This window comes from Pelecanus crispus, chromosome 1 (genome assembly GCF_030463565.1).
Source record: "Pelecanus crispus isolate bPelCri1 chromosome 1, bPelCri1.pri, whole genome shotgun sequence".
NCBI classification, from domain to species: Eukaryota; Metazoa; Chordata; class Aves; order Pelecaniformes; family Pelecanidae; genus Pelecanus; species Pelecanus crispus.
This window is the reverse complement of record NC_134643.1, coordinates 97,034,548-97,060,418: the sequence shown is the minus strand read 5'-3', so window position 1 is coordinate 97,060,418 and position 25,871 is coordinate 97,034,548. Positions and strand designations below refer to the sequence as shown.

Here is a 25,871-nt window from a genome sequence, read left to right as displayed (position 1 = left end):
CTAAATTATTGGGGTGAAGCATGGTATGTCCTGTAGATTCAGCGGGGGTTTACAAGCCAAGCATTATCTGTCTGCAGCAGACCAGCATGAGGCACAGGCTCTGTTTTGGTCCCTTTTAAGACTCTAATGCATGGCTTAAGTCTAAAAAACACGGGCAATGCCTGTTCTTTGTTGCAAGGCTGAACTCACCCCAATAGTCAGAGAAATAATAATAATCTGCTGAAATTGGAAAGACTGATACCTATCTGCCTATTATTCCTTCATTGAAACCATGAGTGGAGAGCAGAGGCAAAGTGCTTGGAGTGCTTGCAGGCAGGGCATTTGTGAGGAGTATATCCTGTGAGTATCTGTGTATGTCTGGCAGCCTGCAACTGCGGTGGGGCGGGCAGCATTACTATTCTCTGTTGACAATCCTGAGCCAAAAAGCTATAAAGGACAAAACACTTGGTGTCATTAGAGTCACACACCTGTGAAACAAGGTGTCATTAAAAAGAAACAAAGACTTGAAGGAAAAGGTGGATTTGGAAGGACTATGAAAATCCCCTTTGGGGAGACTGTTTTGAAAATGAGTAAGGGAAAAAAAATAGTGTATTTCAAAATGGATGGGAAAATAAATCATGGAAATAGAGACAACCCAGCTGGTGCAAGCCTTTCCACACAGCCAAGGTGCTCTCAGCATTGCTGACGGTGATGGTGAGGTGCTTTAAATTCCTTTTACAAATGCACCGTGTCTGTCCAGCCGTAGGATGAAATTAGAGCCACCTGGCTTCAAACCCATACCAAATGGAAAGGCAGCTTTGAAACTTGTCACTGGTTAGTAGGAGGGGAAGGTGGGGCATTTCTAATAAAACCAGAGCCTGGGCTGCACCTGGAGAAATCTTAACTTACCTCCCTGTTTTCTCTTCTGCCCTCTTCCCTTGTTCTTCTCCAAAGGTTGAAAAAAATGAGGATGGGGACCAAAAGATTGAGCAAGATGGCATCAAACCAGAAGATAAAGCTCATAAGGCAGCCACCAAAATCCAGGCCAGCTTCCGTGGACACATAACAAGAAAAAAGCTCAAGGGGGAGAAGAAGGGAGATGCCCCGGCATCTGAGACTGATGCCGCCGACAAGAAGGAGGAAGGCCCTGCTGGTGGAGCGGCCGAGAACAAAGAGAGCGAGGCTCCCACTGCCACAGAAGCGGCCGCCGCTGACAGTGCCCAGCTGGAGGAGGGCAGCAAAGACAGCAGCGCGCCAGCGGAGGAGAAAAAAGGGGATGGAGCCGCCGACACGGGCTCAGAGCAGCCAGCCCCACAGGCTGCCACTCCTGCTGCCTCCTCGGAGGAAAAGCCCGCTGCTGCCGCTGCCGCCGAAACGGAAAGTGCCACTAAAGCTTCCACTGGTAACTCGCCGTCCTTGAAGGCTGACGAAGCCCAAGACAAAGAGGAGCCTAAACAAGCCGACGTGCCTGCTGCTGACACCACTGCCACCACCACCCCTGCCGCAGAGGATGCTACTGCCAAGGCAACAGCGCAACCCCAAATGGAGACAGTGGAGAGCAGCCAAACCGAAGAGAAGACAGGTGAGTGAATGCCTCGCTAGGGAGTGGGCCTCTCCAGAAATTCATACCTCCCTTGGTCTCTTGGGAATGCATCTGAGGTTGGCCAGCAAGAGCTGGTGCGGGAGTTAGACAAGGGAATCCCCTTTCTGGGTTTTAGGGGTGGGGGGAGTTGCATGTTCTTGCTTAACACCCTCTTCCCTGCTTCCTGGCAGCTTTTGGAAATACTGCACCTTCCGTCTCAAGGCTCCTGTTCCCCTAGGTGGAGGTGCCATCCAGCCCTTTTTTCCATGGTGGCAGGAGAGCGTCAGCCAGCTGGGAGGCTTGGAGGAGCCTGGCAGAGCTCCCCAAGCTCTGCATATGCTAAAGAGGGTGCTGAACCTTCCCAGTCACACTAGCACAGGCAGCTCCAGTGGGGCAACAGAACAGCTCAAGCTGATACCAGCCCACTGGAGGCTGCCAGCTTGAGCTGAAAATCTCGCAAGACAAAAGCACTCTCATACTGCAGGAGGCCATTTAGCCTTGCTGGTGGGATGGTCAAGAAGGAGACAAAAGGGTCTTTTTTCCATCTGCTTGTGAATGGATGAGATTCCTGGTACAATCACTTCCTAGTCAGGAAGATCTTGTTAGATCGTTGCTTAGTTTCATCCACACCAATACTGCTAGCCTCTGTACTTGGGGTAGTCCATGACAGCCGTACTTGCATGAAGCTTTTAGACACGTCAGCTGGGTCAGACCTACATGGTAAGAAGGTCAGGTAGGGAAAAGGAAGATTAAAGGTCCTGACAGCGCAGTGACTGAGGACAGAAGAGAGAGTTGAATGCAAACAGTCGCTCTAGGAGGTGTTTTCAATTCTTTGCTCTCAACCAGGTGCAACTCTGCTTAACTAGTACCCCTGGGAAGAAGTGAAAAGTTTTGAGAGGCAAAAGTGAGCATTTTTGACAGAGGCATAGTGTTTACAAACCATAAAGAAGATCTGGTTTTTTTGAATTGTGACACTGAGCTGGGTAGAAAATGCCTCAAAGACCTGAGGATACTTTTGCTCTTGTTCTTTACCTTCCTTATGTTATCAAAACAAGAGAACCTAAACAAAAAAAAAAGGTAACATCGGAGGCAGGCACCACATGAAACTCAATCAAGAGGCAGTGCCAAGCATAACTGGCCTCCATGGTCACAAGACATTCAGTTGTACAGGGCATTATGCATTCATAGCTTGTTGGGGCAAAAATGTGGCATATCACCTTGACATTCATAAACAGCCTGATATAAATGTTACAGAGCCTCAGCATCCTGTCTTGCACGTACTGATGTTTCTCCATTATTTCATTTGGTCCACTACATCTCTTCCACAAATTACAATGCCCACTCTCTAATTAGGATTCCAAGCTCATGGCTAACTCAGGGCTTCAGGCAACTCTGTTGCTGCTTAACAAAGTGGACACATAGGAAAGAACAGATATCCAAAAGCACAGATAAGTACTGGGAGAGGAGCTCATGCAGGACATTTATGATTTAACGTATGGACAAGGGGAGCTGCCTTCAAGAGCGTGAGTCTAAACTGAATGTACACAACAACAAAGCGTTGCTGGTTTTACTTCCTTTCTAGAAATAAGCCTTGAAATTGCATCATCCAAGTTGGCTTTTTGTTGTCCAGGTCTCCAGCCCTTTGTTCTTACTTTGTGTGATGAGTTGAGTGGCAAAATAAATGTCATATGATTTGTGAAATCTAATTTGGTACATTGCATGCTGTACTTGCGTTGTTTTTATACTTGGGCAAAGGTATAAACATCAATGGCGAAATAGGACAGAGTGAATCAGTGTGTTGGGGTCCTCTGTACACAGAATAACAAGTGCTAATTAACTCTTATTTAAGACTTGGGATGCCTTATTCCTAAACAGGAATAGTGATTCTGCTTTGAATTAATGTTCTATTTTTATTCAGAGTAATCCACTGTAATTGATAGAGGTAGGAACTCCATAGTAGCAGGCTATTTCATTTGCTTAATTTTACCTGTTTTGAGTCACCAGTCATCAAAGAATGGTTTATTTCTATGCAGTATTCTAAATTATTTGCAGATATCTTCCCCATATCTTCTTGTTGGCTTTAACATCATTTGAAGTGGCCAACCATTCATGGCCACACCATTTGAAGTGGCCATTTAAATGCACGATTTAATACACATGTGCACATGATACTGTTACTTATGTAAATACCTAGTCAAGAGTAAGTTGGAAAATCTACAATCAAAAATACATTTTAAAATGAGTTTTCAGTGATTGTTTGAGTGCTCAAGACCAGTATGTGCATCTATTTATACTTACTCAATATGCATGCAGTAATACTCAAGCTTACCAATGTTTGCAGAAAGCAAACATGGAAGGTGTGTGGCCACAGTCAAACTGACAGTCTCTTTAAAATGCTAATGAATATAGATTTTTTCCTAAATTCCTATTCCAGTATGATATCAGCCTTCCAGTCACAAACTTGAACAGCTGGGTAAGTGCCCCCAGAGCCATCCAAGAAAGAAATGCAAAAAAGATTAAATAGGCCTTCTTGTCCATCTCTCTGAAGATGTTGGGTTGTGTTCTGCAGTACGCTCTATAGCACAATGTCCAGAATAGTAAGAAGCTGCTTTCTCCTTAAAGAATATTCCACAAAAGAGCATCATTACAGTATAAAAGTTCCCACAAATGGGAAATACTTCATGACAGAAAGCCTATGTTTTCTTTTTCCTAAAATTCATCCTGTTACTCCCTCTCATCTCTTTAAACCTGTCTGTTTCTCTCTTGGTACTTACTCTTTCCATAGATTTAAAGACATTTGCCATGTCTCAACCTTTCTCCCAGTCATACCCCAGCAAATGCAGCACTGGTGGTTGCTGGCACGGCTGCAATGGTCATTCACAAAAGAGGGAGGGCTACCAAACATCTGCCACTCCAGTACTCCTCCAGCCTGGGGACAGATCCTCTTTCAGCTTCATCAGTCCTCTTCTCCCAGAAGTCATCCCCTTGGCTTTCAAAGGTCATCTCTTATCGTTTCTGTGATCGAAGACTGGCACAGTAATATGCGGTGTCAGGCTGCCAAAAATAAATCAAATTGGCTCGTAGCCAGTGTCATCAGTTGGCTGGTTGCCATGGTATGCTTGGCTGCTACTACCGTGAGGCATGCCGACCATGCTACTTTTGTGCAGTGATGTTCATCTGCCTTGAATTTTACTACAATGGCTGGTTTGTGTTATCTGTGGATATCTTCCCTGGTGCAAACACAAGCAAAAGGCATTTCATTTATATCCAGAAGAGATTTTTGCCTTCATCTAAGGGCAGGACAAAAAAGGCAGGAAGAGGGGAAAGGAATAACTAACTAGATAAAGAGACGTGCACGATTTTTAATGCTTAATATTTAATGTTTCTGGAGTGGGGGAGAGGCTGGGTGATTCTTCATATCAGTCGCTAATTCCCCTGACAGCCCTCAGCTCTCCTTCTTATTCAGTTCCACATACTCCACCTGTCTGTTGGCAATGGCTTAGCAAGTGGCTTCAAACAACTGTCCTGTATCCAGTATTAGTTGATCTGGAACCCCAGGCATTACCACTTGTACAGTAGGGCAGTTTCTAAGCAATCCTCAATGTATCAAAAAGTAGATGGAAAAAGTAGATGGAATCCAGCCTGGGTAAGGCATGAAATGAGTCAGTGGGCTTTGTTCAGCAGTAATGAGAGACTGATGTAAGAAGGACAATCTCTTAGTTCTCTTCACGTCTTTTGGTGGGTGACTTGCGTGCCAAGAAGGTGTTCTCTCATCTGAGCATCCTTGCCAAGACTTATGTTTATAGGCTTTCTTGTTATGATCCAACTTTTGCCTCTTTGGTGTTGGCTCAGAGAGGCTCCCTTAGATGCCAGTGTACTCAGCAGGACAAAACTCAAAAGTGGTAGGAGGGAATTTATACATTATATATGGATGAGGAGGTGAGACTTATTCTAATGTAGGTTGCCTTGGCTTAAAGCCAGAGAGTCTCCATCAAAGTTACTGGAAAGAGTCTACATTAGCGCAGGTTTGAAGCGAGATCAGCATCCAGCACAGCAGACTATAGAAGAAGATGGGCTACTGTGTGCCTTACGGGGAGGAGAGGAAGTGGATGTCACACAATGTTAGATTCCCTTTGTACTTTCCCGGGTTTTCAAGTCTCACCTCTGAATTTGGCTAGCTCTCACATCAAAAGCACTCTCGGATTGTCAGGTAAGAATACAACAAAGCCCAGAAATGTGAGAGAGTAAATTGTGCCTAAGGAAACAAATGGATATTCTTTTGTTGGGAAATAAAGAATGCTTTCTCCCGCTTGATGAAATTGCTTTACAATGGAGCAGTTTCACAGCTGAAATGAAAAATCAGCCAGATGACAATTGCTTTGCGTGTAAGCGGGCCAGTGGTTCCCCCAGGGCCCTATATCCTGCAAGCAAGGAGCACTGGGAGGCACCATCTTCTCTTCACTTCCTCAGAGGGACCAAGTCCCTACAGATTCTTTTTCATGGTTTAGAGTTGAATCAGTTCTTTGTTTTCAGTTCAATCAGCATATTGATGGAAGGACAATACTTGCTGCACCTAGAGAGCACTGGCTATATAAAGATTTGGAAAGGGAGACTGTATATTGTCATGTACCAGCTAGAAGGTACAGCCTGCGCTACGCAAGAGGATTGCAGTTGTATAACTGGAATTTTAGTCTTGGCCCTGGGTAGCTCACATGAGGCAGAACACCCTCACTGACATTCCTGTTTCACGGGAGCTTATCTCTGCTGCTACACCTGGCAGCTGAGGAAAGCAATGCAAATACAGTAGTCTTCCCATGACTGCCCCAGAGGGAACAACTCTAAGCAAGCATGCCAGCATTTTCTTGTCTGTAGTACTACTCCAGCAACAAATTAAGAATATAAATGCAATTTAGGTTACCTGCAACATGTTGAAAGTTGTCAAGTATGTGCCTAGTCCTCAGTTGCTCTGAAATTTTTAATCTTTTCATTGTGTCTACATGGGCATAAGCATTGCATATGTGTTTCACAGCCTGCTTTGCAAATATTGGTGCAAATAGCCATGTGAGGGGCAGGGTGGGGAAAGTGAAATGTCACAGTTTTCCAGAGAACAGGAAACCTACATGCTACCTGCTGCAGGTGCAGGATTTCTTCCTCTGCTGCAGTGAAATACTGCAGTGAGCCTCAGGTCTGCTATTTTCTAATGAGATGCAGCTTGCCCTGTATAGGTGGGAACTGCACTAGTGGGCTAGCAGTGAAGCAGGACCTGATCTCTTTTAATGAAATCTTAGGTGGCACTAAATATATTTACCAATGACAAGGTGTAGGCTGACTCTGGAAAAGGCCTCTTGAGGAGAGCAGGTTAACCACTGCTTTGCACCAAGGAGGTACCAGTTCTTTTGGTCCCTCAGTAAGAAATGCATGGACACTCAAGGCTGGTTAACTGGTTTATTTTATGAAGGATGGAAATTATAGGAGAGGTGACAGCAATCTTTGATGCCTTCTGATGTTGGGAACCACAGCTGTTGCAGTATCATCCGAGCCTGTCCTCGTTGATCATGGCACGCTGCACAGAGTTCCTGTGCATGGGGAGGTTGGACAGCCTCACTCTCCTTCACATCTTTATAGTATTCTTCCAACTGAACAAAGCTATCGGTCTTGAACCTGTACAATACTGAACTTTCTAGATGGTATATCAAGGTTCGCTGAGAGTGTTATGCTCTTACACATCTCCATAGGAATGAGCTCTTACAAGCAGTACCTACAGGTGGTATTAAGGCAGTGCATTACTAATGTCACAGTACATGCTTATGTTGTATAGTGGGCGCTCACGCTAGCACATGGCTCTCTACAGCCAAGGCCGATGGTTAAACTCCAACTAGATTTTGCTCAAAATCACTGTCTCCTTGTTATAATGTTTTCCACAGTGGCCCACTACAACTATACTCAGATCATCTTCACAAAATGCTCTGAAATCTCCACATGGGAGGAAGGCTTTCTGCCATAAAAAATAACCAAATTTTCTGCTGAGAAGGGCTCAAATAGCAGACCAGGACAGAACAGACAGACAGACAATGAAATTTAAGTGGCAGCTGCTTGCTGTAGCTGCCAGCAGTGCTCTGCACCACCACCAGTGTCATCTCTTTACACTAGGATCAAGTAGGCTGAACTTTTCAGATAGATGTAAGCTTGAAGAGTGTCAGCTGGGATTTACAGCTCCAAGGAGCAGTACTTTAAAGGTAGCAGTACTGACTCTGTGGTACAGATGACTGCCATGAGCAGAGGAAAGGGATTGGTAAAGTTCACCAGGTCAGCACAATCAGATTAGTTAGATATTCCTTGAGATCTGTGTAATAGGTGCATTAATACTGGATTATCAGTGGCAGTGCAATGATCACTTCCAATGTCTGTGGCAACTCCATGGACTCTGGCAAGGTGAAGTTGTACTCCCAAGGGTCCATGCAAATAACTGGTAGAGGAACACAGAAATTGCCAAGCCAGGTCAGACTTCTCGCAGTGGCTAGCACCAAACACAGCTATGGGCAGATCTGGGGTAAACTGCCTCTCTACTACTAGGACTCATTCCTGTCCTCTGCTGCCTAGGATTTAGTTTAACAGTTAAAGCATGATGTATTATCTCTTTTGATACTAATTATAACTGTGGCTTTATATAGCATATATATAAATCCACAATATCCAATTGAGTGTCAACAGCTTCCCCAACTACAACCAGCTGTACAATGGCCAGAAAGTACAGCAATGGATTGGCCACCATTGCCTTAAATAGCTTTCTGTACTTGCGTTATGTCACAGAAAGAGCAAAAGCTTCTGATAGCCCTACTTTAGGCCATTGATTATTGTACATAGGATCATATAGTATGCACATATACACAGAGGGCATAGTACCATAGCCCTTGCTGTTCATCTCTTTCCTGAAGAAAACACAAACAATGCTTTCAATTGCTTTTTATATTAAATTATTCCAATGCTTTTTTTAAGCATCTTTGTTGCTTTTCTCTTCACTCCCTTTAAATCTGAAAATGTCCTTTATGAGATGGGGTGACAAACTCTGTACATATTAGTCCAGAAAAGGCTGTACTTGTATACACGTATCTCCAGAAAGGCAGTGTTTCTTCTTTTTTGCTCCTCATCCCAGTCCTTATGCACACCAACATCTTTACTTTTTGAAGACAGCTACCAATAAGCACTGATGCCTGCAATGACATCCAGGTCTGTTGTGGACTTGGGAGTTCTCCTCTTTGTAAGGACACTGCATAAATATTTTATTCAGCCATATGATGGTCTGTGAGATAGGGCAGTGGCCAAGAGAACCAAAGAAAATGTAGGCAGTGACAGGAGGTGTACAACTCAGGCTACTGACATCAGCTCCGTGGGATACGTTCCACCTCCAGCTCTGGACCTCCAGTAGACCTGTGAAAGACCCAGTTATACAAGCACAATTTGAACAGGTCTCTAGCCACAATATATTTCTCAAGACTACATTCATGCTGCAAGCTTGACTTAAAGGAATGCTTCCTCATTCCCTAGCTTTCCTCTCTGTTGGTGTTGAATGTCTTTCAGGAAGCAAATAGAGGAGACACTGAATGATAATGTATGTGGGAAATCTGAATGATGGAGAGTGCTGCTATTGTGTGCTTAGCTGTTCTTTGAAGGGGAGTTTCTGGTTTTGCAGGTTACTAGAACTGTGACTCTCCTCCTAGTTCTGTATTTCCTGCTAAAGGGTCCCTTTGCATATCCTTTAGCTCTAATGGCCTGTACCATATAAAGAGTCTTGGCTTTATCATCACCAAATGTGAATGTGATCTGTGGAAATGTTTCTTTTTTCTTTCTGTGTCCTTAGCTACATCACTGTCAGCATGGGACACTGGTACAGAGCTGAAAATCTCAGCTGAGATCCTGGCAGCCAGGAGCCCATATTGGACACCTGCCCTTTGCAGGGCTGCAGAGTAGTCAGGAAAAGAACTATGGAAACCTGGACAGGGCCCAGAGATGTAAAGGAAAATGCTCTTCTCCTAATGACAGGAAAAGTGAGACTCAAGCCTTCATGCAAATAAGTCTTAGATAAAGGTCATAAGGTCCCAATTATCCAGCGTTCAAAGGAGCACATGCTTTCTAGCTCTACCTTGAGGCAATAGCAAATGAGTCCTCTTTTCATTATGAAAGAAAGCAGAAGGTGGAAGACACTATTCAACCTCTCCATCTTCCTTCAGCAAAACACCATAGTTGGGAATGCTAGTAATGATAACCGGACATTACCTGTAACCTACAGGGCTTAATGAAGAAGAAAATCTCTCTGACATTTGGAAGAGCATCCAAATCCCAGTGCTAAAGTGGTGCAGTGCTGCAGAACCATAGCTGACAATGCATTGCACGTACAGGGAAAGGGATGGGAGGGCAGGAGCGAGAGCTGTGACCAGTCTGTAGGAGCATTCGCCAGTGCTGCTGACTTTGGCAGAACTGTCTTAGCAGCTGTGAAAAATGTTTCAAAGACCTTACTGGATAACCATTTGAAGAGGTGCAAGACAGAATAAAGTAAAAGTAATTTAAAGTTGCGGTGGTGCAAAGTACTTTTTAAAAACGCTTTGCTGTTCTTAAAGGCTTTGGGCAGCCATTGATTTGGAAATGACACAAGCCTCTAAGACGGAGGTGTGAATGCAAGCGCATGTGGACTAAGTCCATAACTGCCTAGTTTTCAGATGAGTATAGGACTCCATCCCCTCACCAGGTGTGGGCTTAGAAATGAAAGAGTATGTATTCCAGCTTAGACACCCTGTGTCACCTATTCCAACATTTCTCTTCCAAGCTCCCCTTCTTCCTCCCTCCTTCCTCCCATCTTGTACAGCCTGTTTGGAAGCAACACTCACCAGCTGTAGCTGCAGCTATAGGGCTGAAATCTAAACCTCACTAACTTATGTAAGGCTAGGATTTCACCTGTGATTTCAGCATCAGTGTCATAAGCAATTCAGAGTAATCTTCAGTCATCAATGCTGAAACAAGGGATATGCCACAGGAGACCAAGCCCTGGGCTGCAGCCTGCCCTGCTGCATTTCAGAAAGATGTGTGAGTTACAGCAGTCTGTGGTCTTAATCTTAGATCTGCTCACAGATGGTCTGTGTGTTTCTTCCCCTGGGAGGGACTCAGTGCAGTACTGTAATATTGGTCTTCTGTTTTCCTTTGTGGTCAGAAGGGAGGGAAATGCTCCACATTCACAGGGTCTGATCAGAGGGCTGCTGTGAGGTTATCTTCAGTAGGGCTGCAGCAATTTATACAACCAGAAATTCTATCTGGCCCTTTGTCTGCATTCACATTCTGTTATTCAGTTGGTACATGAGGGATCCAGATGGTGAAAGCAGAGCAAAAGGAAGTAACTTTTGGTTCATGCCTTTAAGTTTATCTTTGGGGATGAAGGTACTCGTTGCACAAGCCTGTCCCAGCACTACTGCCAAGCCTTCGTTGGGAGGCTTCTCTCCCTCATCAAAGGACATTTCAGCACTGCTGTGGCTGTCCCCTTGCTAACACTGCCAGCCCAAGGTGGTCCTGCCTCAGCAGTGTAGCCAAACGTGGTGCCAGGCACAGGGACTGAACTTGACCTCTTGTCCATGACACAACCTCTCCCAAACACACCTAGGACCCAGCAGGAAGGCAGGGGGAAGAAATGCACAGGACTGCTACTGAGCAGCACTTCTCTGGATGAACAGCAGACTTTGGTCTCAAGAGATACTAACCCAGCACCATTCACTGCACTCAGTAAAGAGACGCAAAATAAGAAAGAAAACGTTTCTTTGTGCCTGAAGCTAGAAACCTTCTTCATGGCTGAAGCCAAATGACTGTGAGGAAGATGGATGGAGTCACTTATTTTTACATCAGGGAACAAGGAGAAAATTCCAGCCATTTCTAACTGAGGTAGCATGCACCTACTTCTTGTCCTCGTTTCTAGCAAAACACATACATGCGTTTCTACCAAACAGAGGAGTCAAGCCTATTTGCAGTTCAAACCACCTCCATGCAGGGCTTCTGAGTCCTGCTGGGCTGGAATTTTTCTGTGCAACTCTTTTTTTCATTAAAGAACCCTTTAATTTGTCAAAACCAAACATAATGTACCAGTACCAGGAATGATGGGATTTGTAGATTGAAGTACTAAAACAAACCTTTGCCTGCTTTTGAGTAGCTAGCACGTGAGGGTCAGGTACTCCCTGAATGGGACAGAAAACAATATAGGCCCATCCCTTACCCTAGGAAGCTGAAATCCAGCGAGCTTTGCAAGCAAGCCATTGGTCTACTGGATGAAGTTTCCCCTGATCCCTCCTGCTGGAGCTGTTCCATTTTGTATAAATTATTTAATATTTGCTAGAGCCGGGATGCGGAGTTTGGTCTCCCCCATTCCAGATGAGTGCCCTCACCACCAGCCTACAGAGTTAATGTTTTCCTCTGGCCCAATGAATATTTAATGATTTATGGAAGTGGAACAGCTCCAGCAGGAGAGGAAGACTAAGAGAGACATGTTCATTCACGTGGATATCTCACGACATCGCTCTGCGACCAGCAGGCAAGACCTGAGCCAAGGACCTTTACAGCAAATAAAATCAGCCAGAGGACCAGGGGAGACAACATGAGCACAAAACAGTGGGGTGCCACTTCCTATGCCTCAGTGCAATTTCAAAGCAATTTCAGAGCAGCTCAGGCCTGCTGGGTTCATGCCTCAGATAAGGCCCTCTTCTGTGACAGCCGTTGTTGAAACGATGGTGCCCAAGCCAAAAATATGGGTTGCTCCACCTTGGCCAAAAACTTAGAAACTCTGCAAGTGGGAGCTGTGGTAACTCACAGCCTCTGTGGACCTGTGCAGAGCTGGGCTTCATAGCAGACTTTGGCTACGCATGAGATAGTGGAGGAGCGGCTACTGGTTGGCCCCACAGCTGAGGCAGGACCACCTTGGGCTGGCAGTGTTAGCAAGGGGACAGCCACAGCAGTGCTGAAATGTCCTTTGATGAGGGAGAGAAGCCTTGTCATTGTAGGCTAGCTCAGCAAAGGGCTGTCTTAGCACCCCATAAGGGTAGTTTTTTCCACCGTAGTGGACAGTACTGAGGAGCTTTGACTTTGCCATTGACAACCGGGACATACCTGCTGCTCTGGGATGTTAGGTGATACAACCTGGCCTCATGCCACCATGGCATGGCTGGCTGGGCACAGGGCATGGGGCTGCCTCGCTGTGCCTCTACGAGGTCTCCCCAGCATTTGCAGCTGCCCTGATGGGTGCCCTCTTGTCAAGGCCGAATTCATTATCCACCTGATTGAATTGCTATTGTGAAAAGCCAATTAAATCGAGATGGCTACTGTGGGACAGACGCACTGGTCTGCTTGGCGCAGTGCTCAGCAAGTTCGGAGGCTGGAAAGTCCCTCCCAAACTGGGAGAAGGTTGGGATATAAAAAACCCAACCAACCAACCAACCAAACAAATTCCCAGATTTGAATTAAAATCAGAATTACTGATGCTAGCTGCTGCCAGCTTCACAGGGAGGACTGCCACTGGCAATGAGAAAGGTTTTCCAGGCAGCTCCCTCCTTCCTTCCCGCTGTGCAGCTCAGCCCTCTGAAAACAGTCAGCGCCAGGCGCAGGGCTGCCCTATGCCTTCCTTTCCCCTAGAGCTGAGCACTCGCTGTGCAAGCATCACCAGATCTCTGATCACAGAGATTTCTTGGGGCAGAAGAGGCGACTATGTAGTCCGACCTCCCACCTTAAATCAAGCTGTGGCTTTTCACCTTCCAACCTTTAAGCTTTGTCACAGGCAGCCAAGGGATGAGGTGACAGACCAAGAAGGATCTGGCCTTTGCAGTATGGGCTGAGAAAAGTGTCCAGCTGCCCACCCGGTTTGCAGGATGGGTGCTGTGACTCCTGATCTTTCCATCCCTGGAGGGCTGTGATCAAGCACTCCCAGACAGGAGATTTTGGGCAGAGGGGAGGGTTGCTTAGCACCAGCAATGCCACTCCATGTTGTCTCGAAGCGGGGGTTTCCCCACAAGTGCTCATAGTTCAAAATGCCTCTTCCTATGTCTGGGCTGTCATAATGTGTGTGATGACCTCCTCCTGTTGAAACAATAAACAAAGTTTCCCAGGAGCTTCAGTGGGTACAGCATGAAGCCTGAACTGCCTCCTAGAGATTAGTGGCTGTGTTTCAGTGCCCATTCTGCGCAAAACACATTGGGATCCTACGTGTGTGCACAACCAGCTGTGCGTATGGGAAATATGAGCAATATCTTTGATGCAAAGAGCTGGTGGTGTTGATGTTGCAACTGCTGGGGACAGTTATCAACAAGATGTCTGTGGAAGGCCTGACAACAGGCACTTAATTCATTTTAGCATCCAATTTGCAGAGCCTTGGTGTATGATGATGGACAGAAACAAACTAATGATCTCTAAATGAAATTTCTCCTTCATTTAAACACAAAATGGGAGAATGGCAAAGGGAAGAAAAAGAGACATTTTAGATCCTCTCCTTGATTGTAATTCCCTGCCTTCAGCTAGATCAATATCATTTCTGCTGGAGATGGAGGCTGCCTCTGGTTTCCATGGCAATCTGGTTGTTGGAGGCTTGCAGGCTCCATGAATCCCCAATTTATCAGCCTTCTAGGCTTTAATAATGGAGACCAGCAGCCAGGCAGCTTATGAATGGCACATGTCTTTTGGGCTGGGGGAAGGGAGGCGGGAGTGTGGTTTGTAGTAAGGGCTGCAGCAATTTGTTTTCCTGCCACCAACAGCTGAAGGAGGAGGAGTATGAGGGGAGGAGCGGTGCATTAATTCTGGATGCACTGAAGGAATTTCTAGACCTTTTTGCTGCAATTATGGAAGATTTCCTCCTGTGGCCTCTTTTCCTTGGCCAGCTTTGCTGGGGCAGGGGAGGAGAACAGCCTCACAGACGGTCCTGTGTAACAAGGTGGGAGCTGTAGACGGAGAACCCAAAGGCTCTAGCACTCGGCATGTTTCCTTCCTCTCCTTAACCCTCTTTATTTCAGGATCAGCAGTGCATGAATGCCAGCAGTCTGCCACAGTTTTGGGTTCATTTTTATCCCCCTACTGATCCTACCACAATTGCCAGGCTGATCAGCAGAGCTGTAAGATGAGCAGACCTCTGAGGATCTGATCTGTCTATCAAACTTCTGTCACTTGCTGTGCTATTCTCTGTGCATCTGCCAGGCCTCTCCAAACCAAAACCTCCATCCTCAAAGTGCTGTAAGCTTCAGTCTCTGAATTAATTACTTTGCTAGAAATGTCCTAGCTGTACAGGAATCACTATCAGTCACTTCAGTAAGGCTGCATTTCGCTCACTTGGCCATGATCTACTCAGGGTATTTCCATTTCTGCTTACCTTTCCTCTGATTTCTCCTCTATGATCTCACAGGGCAACCACCTTAGAGAGGCTAAAGAATAAGTGGATATGTCTTATCAAGACCTTGCTGTTCTGTCCCCTCACCTGGCCTCTGTTTCTAAACCATCCTCCAGAACTTAACTCAGCAAGGGGAAAAGATGGGTGACAGAGAAGAATACTGTTGCATGAGATGGGGACATCCTGTTTTCCAATGTGTATGCCAAGAGCAGCTGCCAACCGTTGCATTTCACAGCTGGAAGCAAGTAAAAGCATCTATATTCAAGCTGTTCGAATCACAAAGTATTTAAGGAATTAAAAAGAGTAGCCTTTCTGGTCTTCAGGACCTGTGTCAAATCAACAGGGGCAGGGGAGGAGAAGAGTAAAGAACAGCTTGTGGGTTATTTATTCTTATGTTTTCCTCAGGTGAAGTAATGAATGCCTTTCTTCTACCTGCCTTTCTGTGATGGTTGTGGGGTGGGGGTGGGGGGGTTATTGCTGAGATTGCTGGACCTCCAGTTTTGGCCTGAAATTAGGACTTTGTGGCATTTCAGAAATCACAGGACCAAGGCATCACACCTATGAAAGTGCGGCTGTATGCAGAGTGGCTGGTTGAGATGCTGGAATGAAAAGCCAAGGCGACTCAGCCTCCTGGGTACACCACAACCCAGTTCTTCATACTTCGCGCAGTCTAAAATGCAGATAAAAGCCTTTGCTTTCTTCACTGGGATGCCATGAGGATAAAATACCTCCATGATTGTGAGTTAGGCCATTGTGGTGATGAAGTCCAGATAAATACTTAGCTGCCTGTAGCAATTTGGGAAGGTCATAATGGAGACAGCTCTTGACATTCACAAAGGTCTGGATTCATCATAAATGCATGATCTGGATATTATATCCTGGTTTATCTTATATATCTGGTACAATCTGGATATTGTATCTCAAAAGACCAGTACACTACCTTGCTGGAAAGTCAAGCAGTGGATAATGAAGAACTGTGTTTTGAGTGTCTGCAGAGGCATCTTTGACTCTGGCTCATCTTTTTTGGGGAGATGGAGAGGCTGGTAGCTTGGAACCTCTCCTGAAGGGAGCCTTGCTGCTCCAGCAGGGCAGCTGAGTAACTGATTGGGAATCAGATCAGCTCTGACCCCAGCTGATCTGGGGATGGCTGGGGAGACCCTGCACAAGTCGCTTCCCATTTCTCCACTTCAGGCTCCCTGGCTGTAAAGACCATGGAGCCTTGGTAGGAGTCTATCAAGGTCAGCACCTTCGATGCTGTTTGGCAGAGGACCACTCTGCCACCAGTGCAAAACATCTGCCTCCAAGGCACTCTCATCCCAAAAGGGCTCTTTTACCTCCCTTTTGGCCACTGTACTACACAGCCTCCCACTCACCCACCACTTTCTGGTGCAACAAAGCATACCCACAGAAATGCTGCGACAGACCACACTGCTGCCAGGTGGGAGCACCCTGTCCTCCCTGGAGCTGCATTTGCTTATAGCAGTGATGGTGGCCAAGAGAAAGGCATTGGTAAAGGAGATCTCACTGTCTGAAAACCTAACCACTCTGGTAGGCTTCTTCTAAACCTAGCTGGATTGTAATTGCCCAGTTATAGGTACTGTACACAGGAAGTTTGGGCCAAAAGTCTTGGTAATAGGCAGGAATAAATGACCAGCCAGCAGTAGGCGTGTCATTTGTCTCAGCCTTCATGCCTGGCTGTGTCCATGGGTATGGGAAGGAAATGGAAGTGGAAGAAAGAAGGAGAGCTGCTTCTTTCCCATTCTCCAGGAAGCAAAAATATTTGCAAATGAAGCTGTAACAGGGTTAACACCTCACATTCACAAGGAACATCCTCCCTTTTCTCTCTCCACCCTCTTCCTCCACCACTCCCATTTCTCTGGAGACCTCACTGCTCCCTCATCAGCCAAAGTTGGGGAGTTTCCATGGCAACCCGGCAGCTGGTGTCTAGACACTGTGAAAGATGCTTTGCAATGGATCTGTGAGCCTGACTCCCCTCAGCACCCTCTCCCCACCACCACACACCCTGAGCATCTCTCCCACCACTCCTTCCCTTTCCGTCTACTGCACACATGGATGCCAACGCAGGGTGGGATTTCTGTGGTGCTGCTGGGGAAAGAAAGGTTCAGGGTGGGAGGAGAGGGAGAGGAAATCCCTAAGCCACTGGCTTTTCAGCCTGACAAAGCGCAAAGGCAGCTGGGTCGACAGAACTGGGGCTTGCTGTCCTCTGAGGATTTAGCAGGACCAGAAAAAGAGGCAGCTGTCCAAGCTTGGAGCAAAGTTATCAGCCATGGGACTAGCAGAAGTTGTTTTTTTTCTCTCTGCTAGAGCAACTGAGGTTGGCATACATGGTGCTGAAACAAAGATGAGGAGGGCCAGGAATAGGAGGTCCAAACTACCATGTATTGTGGCTGTATTCCCCTTTTTGTTTTAACATTAACAGGCTGCTTTGCCTGCTTCTTTCCAGTAGTTACTGGGCAACTTCCCTGGACCTCCTGCCTGCTGCTTGCAGTGGGGACATCCCTCCCCACCACCCTGTTGCAGGGTTTGCCAACGGGATGCAGATCTTCCAGGTGCCATGTGCCCACCAGGACGCCCCAGGGCTCACAGGAACCAGGGTCCATCTGTAGCGAGTGAGGGGTTCATCAGGGGGTTGGGAGAAATCATGCAAGTCAGTCCCCTGGATCAGGCACAGCCACTCACCTGAAATACCCAGTTCCTTCATTTCTCAGTGTTTTGCTGGGCCAGCATAAGTCTGCCAGTTTTCAGAAGCAGCGAGTGGGGAGGGCATAGGATTTTAGCACTCCATATGACACATCGTAGGGCTAACTGCAATGGGCTAACTTGGATCAGGAAGAGAACTGTATAAGCAACAGCTCTGAACCTGAACTGCATCTCATTTCAGCAGTCTCAGACCTACCATCGTCTGCCTGGAATCAGCTTCTGGCTGGCTAGAATGACAGATGGATCAGGACAGATGAATCAAGCTGTGAAGCCTGGATCCAAATCTGGATCCAAATGTCATTAAAACTAGAAGAGGCTCAGGTCAGGGATTTTAAATGGGGCCTTCCAGTGCTCCTTACCCTCCAAAAAATGTCTCTAAACAGAGTCATCTCTGGGGCAGGCAAAGTCTGCTTATAACAGGGCAGCAAAACACAGATTAATATTTGGAAGGAAAGAGGAGACCAGATGAGGCACAGGTTTTCAGTTCCATCTCTGACCAAGCTGTAGTTGGCAGAGGACAGAGGGAGAAAGGAGCAAGCATGACAAATGCTAGAGAGAGAACAGTGGCTGAGTAGATCTGGTCAATACTTCAGCACAAAGGCATGGGAGAGTTCTAGCTACGCAGTCAATATCAGCAATAATTGTGCAAACAGTGGGAAAGCAGCAAAAGCAAAATCCCTGCATCTGTAGTAGAATCCCAGAGTGTTTGTGCAATTTCTCTTCTCTTGGCATCGGCTGTGGTAATTTAAAGATCTGCAGTGGAACAGAGACAAAAAGGAAAACAAAACCCAAGCCACCAGCCACAAAAGAAATGATCAGCAAGGAGGTTGCTGCTTCTATGGTCATAAGCTGATGTCTGCTCTGATTTAATTAATCTTGGCAAGTCAGACGGGAGCTGGGCAGGTCCCAAGAGACAGTGTTTTACCCGGAAATCCACTCAACCTAATTTCACTAATGTAGGGCAGTGGAGAGACTTGGAAAGGAGCCTGCACGCTCAGCCATTAGAGCACAGCATAGGCAAAGGCAGCTGGAAGTACCACCATCCAGCAAAACTGCTGCCTGTGTGCCTGCTTCAGCTTTACAGCAACCAGAGCTGCATATGTTCGAGGCGTTTGCTCCCCAGCAGGGCTCACAGACATGACTCTCACCCTTTCCAGGAAATAAATGGAGTACTGAGGGGCAGGGGATCTCTAAGACCTCATTTCAGCAAGGATCTGTAGTTCATTTCCATATTGTTTCTCTTCCATGGGCAAGGCAGTACCCTAGCAGGTACCAGTTGGAGCTGTAGGTATGAAGCATGTCTCCAACAGGCCCTTCAGCTGGGAAGCAAACACACTTCAGCCTCTCCCACCACACAACTCTATCGCTTAAGCAATTCTGCAGTCTCAGCTTAAGGTTTGTCTGAGGCTGCCCAAAAGGTTTCTCAACTTGGCTGCCCCATCCAGCGTGCTAGATTGAAGTGAGATGGGTAGCAGCTCAGCTCACAGGTGCCTGTCTCTGTGGCAAAATTATTGCATGCTATAGGATGATTTGAACAGCAACATAGATTTCAAAAGACTGAAACAAAAGGCAAAGCTGCAAAACAAACTAAAATCTCAAAGCTGTGTCTGGGGGGATCACAGGGCTGCAATAACCAGGAACAGTGCAAGTGATGACTGATGTGCATTAAAACAGCTGTGAGGATGATGATTGCAAGCACAAACTATGTGGGTTTTGTTGTTGGTCTTGTTTGGGGGGTTGGTTGGGGTTTTTTTTTAGTTTTTTGACCTAGCCTTTATCCTTTCAGGACAGATTTTATTTTTGGCCCCTCCTCAAGCTTCTTTTGCTTCATATTACAGCTCAGCCTCCCCTCCTGTTCTGTTTCCTCCACACATGCACATGTTGTGTTCTCAGGTTCTGAGTTTGGGCCCTTCTTTTTGCTCTGTGGCTGGAATGCTCTAGAACGAATGTGGATGTTTAGCTTGCTAAGGATGTAGGTGTTCCCAGGCTGCAACTCTTCTTGTCCTAAAGTAGGCATCTAAATAGGTAAGGTTAATAGAGTCCTAGAAATGTCATGTTTATTTCCATTAATTAGAAAGGGAGCAGAAGGTGAGAAGATCAGCTGGAGACGTCTCTGTGTAGATGTCTGGAGTTAGGTGAGATGTCCATCCACTCCCACTTCAACTTGCCCATTTCATGATCTATTCATGTGCATCTCAGTGCTGCCCCAGCCCAGGTCCATCTTAAGAAATAACTCACTGCCTCCTGCTTGTTCTTTTCCTTGCAATTGGATAACAAGGGACTTTGATCTTGCACGAGGAGATCTCACAGTGCTGGCATGTTCAGAAGGGAGGCAGCTTTAGACATGTGGAAATTTGGCCATCCAGGATGAAATGCTTTTGTTCCTCAAGCAGGGGATGGAACATTTTGCCTAAGTGCCCTGAATTCTCAGCTGCTTTTTTTGTCACCTTTTACACCTATTCCAACAAAGTGCAAAGTGAATGTAAAATGCCAAGGCTGTGCAGTTCTGTCTGTATCACTGTATCTGTCCACTACAAACCAATAGGTGTGACACTTCAAGGAAGTGGGAAATCAAGACTAGTATTCGGTAAAAAGCAATGTAAGAAATATCCTCTCTGATGTATGGAATTCCCAGGATAGCTATTTACTAATCTCCTAAGCGATACCTTGCCCTCCATTGCTGAGACACTGAAAACTAGGCTGGAGAAAACCCCAGAGAACATACTGCAAAAATAGCCTGCATCAAACAAACTGGTGAAGGGTGAGTCAGATAAACCATCTCACTTCTTCTCATGAATCAGAAACTGCTATTAACTGGTCCTGATGTCAGTAGGGTTGTGCTGCATTGCTCCCATTGCACAGAGAGGATCCTCTTCTTTTCACTGCTATGGTTTAGCAGTGTCACAGCTTGAACTTTATTTTTTGTGCTGAACTTTTTATCCTTTGTGATATTACTTCTTGCTAAAGTTCATTCTTGTATAAAAACACCAGGTTGCTTCTTTTTCCTCATCCCAAAGATCAATGAAATGCTGCTAAAGCTGCTAGGAAATAAGACATAGCTTAGCAGGATGTAGCAGTGGATAGGGTATTTCCCCTTATTGCTTCAACACCATGCAAGAAAAAAGAGGGAGAGTGGCTGGCTGAATTTTCTGTGATAATTCCTATTCAAAAAAGGTAGACCTCTTGTTTATACTTGGGACATCCACATTCATGAAAATTTGCTCTGGTTTGACATGTGTCCAGCATTTGGTTTCTACGATTCCTCTCTGTTGAGTTGAATATATGATGAAATGACTTTAAATCCTTTCTGCTGCTCCATGACCTCAGAGTCAGTCCAGGCTATTTCAGCCATGGCAGAAATCAGTGCCGTCTCTGGGCTGCTTCAGCAGAGGGTCATCTGTCTACCCCTAAATGCTCTCCAGAGAAGGGCAACGGGGAGAGCGAGGCACCCCCGCACAATTCCTCTGCCAGCCAGGGATCTCTGGGCACCATGGGCTCTCCCTGGAAATTAGATTTGCCCCTGTGATGAGCTAACGGAACAAAACATGGCAGAAAATTGTGTTTCAACCTACCTGCTTATCCTAAGAGCAAGAATGGCACAGGAAACATTGTGAGCCACCTCACATCACTGAGGTTGCCAGCTCCCCCACTTTGAGTGCAACCAGATTTCCTGCCCATCTTGCTAGGACAATTGTCAAGAGCCTACCACTGTAGGAGCTGGACCCCACTTTCAGCTGATGATATAATGGGGGCATCTCTGCGACTTAGCTGTTTGTATGTCTTGGCCAAGGCACTCAGCATCGCAGCAGGTATGCAGGACCTCCCAGTGTCTATCCCTGTGCTTGCTGCATTACGGGCCCTTCTGTTGTACTGTCCTGAGGAGGCTGTGGGGAGTGCTGGCTAAAATCTGTGAGTATTTGCACAAGGAAGACACAGAAACTTTTAAACATGATGAAATACAGTGTCAGGGCTTGTGTTCCTGAAGCCACATTGCCTAGCCTTTGTTGCTCTTTCATGCATCTTGCTTTTACATGTGGAAAAAAGAGAAATTCTGCCTTACTAGGATCTATCCGAGCCTTATAGCAAAGCATGCTTTGCTGCTGGCTAACAAAAGTATTTTGGCTCAAATTTAGGGGTAGATGGTAATGCATTGGGATTCTACTCTCGGCTCCATAATTCAGCGTGTCTCCTCCTATGAAAGCCTTTGAGAAGAGCAGGATTAAAAGGACTCCCCTCCCTCCGCAGTGGAGTGTGATCAAGTCATTGATGAAAATTAACAAAACTAGGGCAAATTGGCCTGCTTTGCCTTCCAATGATACTTGCATCCTATTTTAATCAGTAGCCTATTTTGTGTTTGGTTCATGGCTGTGTCTGTACCATATATAGAAGGAGTCCTTGAGGCACTCTGTTTAGCTGTTCAGTATCAAGGGAAAGCAAGCCCACAGATGTTTTGCTGACAGGGAGGGTGCAGGTGCAGAGGCTCAGGCTGTTGTACTGGGCCATGGGGTTGTTCCCACAGAATTTTTCCTTTTGGAAAATCAACAGTCAGAGTTTACTAAGACAAAAAGTATTTGAAGGTCCAGAAGCAGAGCCTTTAATGAAGATGATTCAGGATGGGAAGTTGCACACAACTTAAAGGTGATCCATATGGAAATGGTGGAGAGGAAGGAATTTAAAAGAGAGGCTAAATAGCTGAGGAGGAGAGGGAAGAGAGAATGCAGCACCTACTGCCAGTGTTGGAAGCAAATACAAGTCTGCCATCTGATGGCATCGAATGGACCAGGCCAAAATGCATAAATGGTGTCAGTAAAGAAAGGTTCACATCCCAAATAGCATTCTCACTAATGCTAAACTTGGGTGTGAGGATGCTAATCCTCACAAACTAAACATTCGCATGTGAACATCCATATTGTTAAGCTGACAGCATGGGCCATGGTGTGATTTTTGAATATGCCAACTAGCTTTGCCCCAGACAGCTCCCAGACACAGCCACCCTGTTCTAGAGAGTAAGATGGTTTAGCCATATGGATATGAGCTGTGTGGTGCCAGCTGGCCTCAGGGCCAGAGAGCAGTCCCTGGCCCATTTTATTTGCTGGTGTAATGTAATCTTATAGCCCATCAGAGAAGCCAGGAACTGTCCAGTTCAAAGGGACCCCACAGTCCTCTGTGAATGACCACCGGAGATACAGTGATGCTACAGAGGTATGTCGAGTGCCAGCATTGAGGTATGCGACATACCAGTCTTGTGGTCTGTCCCACACCACTCAGCCCTTCAGCACTTCTTTTCCCTGTTCTTTATCCCAAATCTGGAGTGATGCTGCTTACTTGGCCTCTCCATGGCCTGTGGATATGTGTGCGTGCGGTGGGGGGAGTCAGTGAGGAATGGGGAGAGATGGGGATGGAACAGACCGCTGCTACAGTGCACTAAGACCCTTGTGTATTATTTTACCTTACAGTCCTGAAGCCCTGGGTGAACCATCCTCTTCATCAGTAAAAAGCAATCCACACAGTGCATAGACCTTAGCAGGGCTTCTGAAAGAGGTCCAGGAACATGTTAGTGTACCCTGAGTTAAAGATGATAAGAGCTGGTCAGCAGGAACTTGGAGACAATTAAATTTGTCCTGCTGCAATGAGAGGAGCATGGTGTCTCCACCTGGGTGAACCAGCAGGAAGATCACTCCAGCTTGAGGGCCACTCCTCTTGTTTACCTTGTCCCTCCTGGCTGCCTCTGCCTTCCCCTTGGTTCTGATCCCCAGTCTAGTTCATTGCTGTGGGATTGCTCCTAGCGTTCATTTTAACTTCTCATGTGAATGGTATGCCAGAACAAGGTGTCGGATTGACAGGCAGACCCAACCTCCAGTTACACTCATTGCTTCACCCTGGGGCAGCTCTGCCTTCAAAAGGAGAACCCAGAAAACCAGAGAGACATGATAACCTTGCAGCTGAAGGCTCCCATTCTTGAAGGCTTAGAGACATTTCTCTAGATGTCTACCCAGTGTAAGAGAAGTCTGAGTTACAGGCTATAAAATTTTCCCCTCTGGGTCTTGCAAGCTTCAAGTGCGTGTAGAGTTTTCTCTTCATGACCTCTTTAAGACTTGGCTGGAAGGATCTGTAGGACTAATTAGGGGGCAACAATTCAACCGTGGTTGGCACAGTCATTGGGTTCATTCAGTACAAGGGTAATACAGGTGTCTGATCTAGCTTGTAAGCCAAGAGCCTGATCAGTGCTCCTGATTAAATGAATGACGGTTGCCTGCCACATCAGCAGCAAGCTAGGCAGCTCCTTCCAGTTGCATATGCTTTCTGGTGGGGCTGGAGGTGTTTCATGAGAGCTACATGCTTGTCTGCTGGGCTGAACCCTGGCATGTTCTTTCCATGCCACAGAAGTGCCAGGGACTTTGAGACCTGCGTCACTTTGGGGAGAGAGAAGCCTGAAGCCATGCAGTCCATTGTGCGGTGGCTGTGTGCACGTGCATGATGCTCTAGATCATGGCTGACTAACCCTGGACTATCTCTTTCCCCACTAGATGCTGTAGAAGAAACCAAACCTACTGAAAGTGCCCAGCAGGAAGAGGTGAAAGAAGAAGAGAGCAAGGCGGACCAAGAAAATGCCTGAACATTAAGAAATGACTCCCCATTGCCCCTCCCTCCCTCCCCCTATCCTCTATCCTTCCTTCCCACCCCTATCTCGATCTCCCCCCTTCCTGCTCACATCTGTGAGCCTGTCCGTCCCTCTCCCATTCCCACTTAAACCCTTTTTCTCTCTGTGTGGCAAACATTTAAAGAAAAAAAAAAAAAAGCAGGAAAAATCCCAGTCAAACAGTGTGGCTTAAACATTTCTTTGTTTCTTGGTGTTGTTATGGCGAGTTTTTTGGTAATGATGATCCAATCATTTTGGGAAAATTCTTGCACTGTATCAGAGTTCTTTGACCTGGCGCGTGCGTGTGTCTGTCTGCCCACCGCGAGCGCGCTCTCTCTCTCTCCCCTCCCCCCCTCTTCTCCAAGTGTGTGTGTGTGCAATGTTACGTTCATCCGAGGAGTCCAGACTTACAGAGTGAGTTAAAAGAAAAGAGGAAAAAAAAAAAAATCCTTTTCTTCCTTTTTCAATGTGATGGAATGAACGAAAGAAAAAACAAAAAGACCAAACCCAACAAACAAATGAACAAAAAAATCATACTAAACCCCAGTTTGTTTTCAGAACTAAAACAACAACAAAAAAATGTGCCAATTAGCGTAATGCTTGGCTCCAGGCTCCTTTTTCAAACTGAACAATAATTATAATAAATGACAATAATGATCATTAATACCACCGTGTCGCATTTCTATGCTGCTATACGTCCTGCTGGCCTGCGGTCTTTGGTGGGCCACTTCTTGCGTGGCCCCTCTGTGCTCCTCGGCCACCAGTCAGTGACTGACCACACTCCTTGGCACTGTTGAGGGGATTTTTAAGGGAAGCAGGCTTGGATTTTGAGTGAAGCTCTAGCACTGACTAACATAAGTAATGGAAGTAGCAAAGTCAGTTTTAGGAAAGAACAAAATAAGCAGCCCTCTAGGAGAACTCTAGGCCTTGATTTGGAGAAGCATGGTGACCTTGGAGGGATGAGCCTGGGCAGCCTGGTGGGTCCCAGCAGAGGGACCAGCTTTGGTCCATGCTGAAGGTCCGACACATGCCGAGGGCCACACCAGGGCCGTGAGGGGACAGGGTCCTGGGGCCTGAGCTCCCCCTGGCAGCAGGGTGATGCTCCCCCCACCGGGCTGGGATTGGAGAAGTTATTGAGTGTGTGTGGCCCTCCAAAAATGTTCTGTTTGGCAAAATAAATTGGGCCAATGCATTGAGTAAATAGGCACATGGGCAGGATAAGGTCTGGTAGCATAGAAGCCAGATGAGAGCACTATGAGAAATACCTCATTCCTGCTCCCTGTCAAAACCTGGCTTGGTTCACCCAGCTCTAACGAGGGCCAAGATTTCTAGCTGTCATTTATGGCCTTCCCCTGCAACCAGCTAGAAGCACGACGCTGGCTTGGTGCCGCGGGCAGAGCACCACCTCATCAGCCTCCACTACCGCTTTCCACAGGGTGTGGGATTTTCCCTGGTGTGCACCAACCGCACACCCACTAGACCCAACCTGTCCCGGTGGAGGACTGACAGATGCCCAGCCCTGAGGCTAAATAGCCCTCGGGATCTGCTGCTGT

At 46.5% G+C, this 25,871-nt stretch overlaps 1 protein-coding gene across 1 annotated transcript; it reads left to right on the top strand.

Annotated features, from left to right (window-relative positions):
* The first annotated feature begins 617 nt into the window (after window positions 1-617).
* GAP43 (growth associated protein 43) lies at window positions 618-24,294 on the top strand. The gene is made up of 3 exons (XM_009488925.2): window positions 618-693; window positions 875-1,561; window positions 24,206-24,294. The coding sequence occupies exons 1-3, from the start codon at window positions 618-620 to the stop codon at window positions 24,292-24,294; spliced, it is 852 nt and encodes a 283-aa protein (XP_009487200.2).
* Window positions 24,295-25,871: the final 1,577 nt, after the last annotated feature.

Bases quoted from the DNA above. Each gene is read 5' to 3' on its own strand.
- GAP43 (XM_009488925.2), top strand. From the start codon at position 618: ATGGAAATAGAGACAACCCAGCTGGTGCAAGCCTTTCCACACAGCCAA. The intron at 694-874 runs GTGAGGTGCTTT...CTGCACCTGGAG, and splicing joins CAGCATTGCTGACGGTGATG to AAATCTTAACTTACCTCCCT. The intron at 1,562-24,205 runs GTGAGTGAATGC...TTTCCCCACTAG, and splicing joins CCAAACCGAAGAGAAGACAG to ATGCTGTAGAAGAAACCAAA.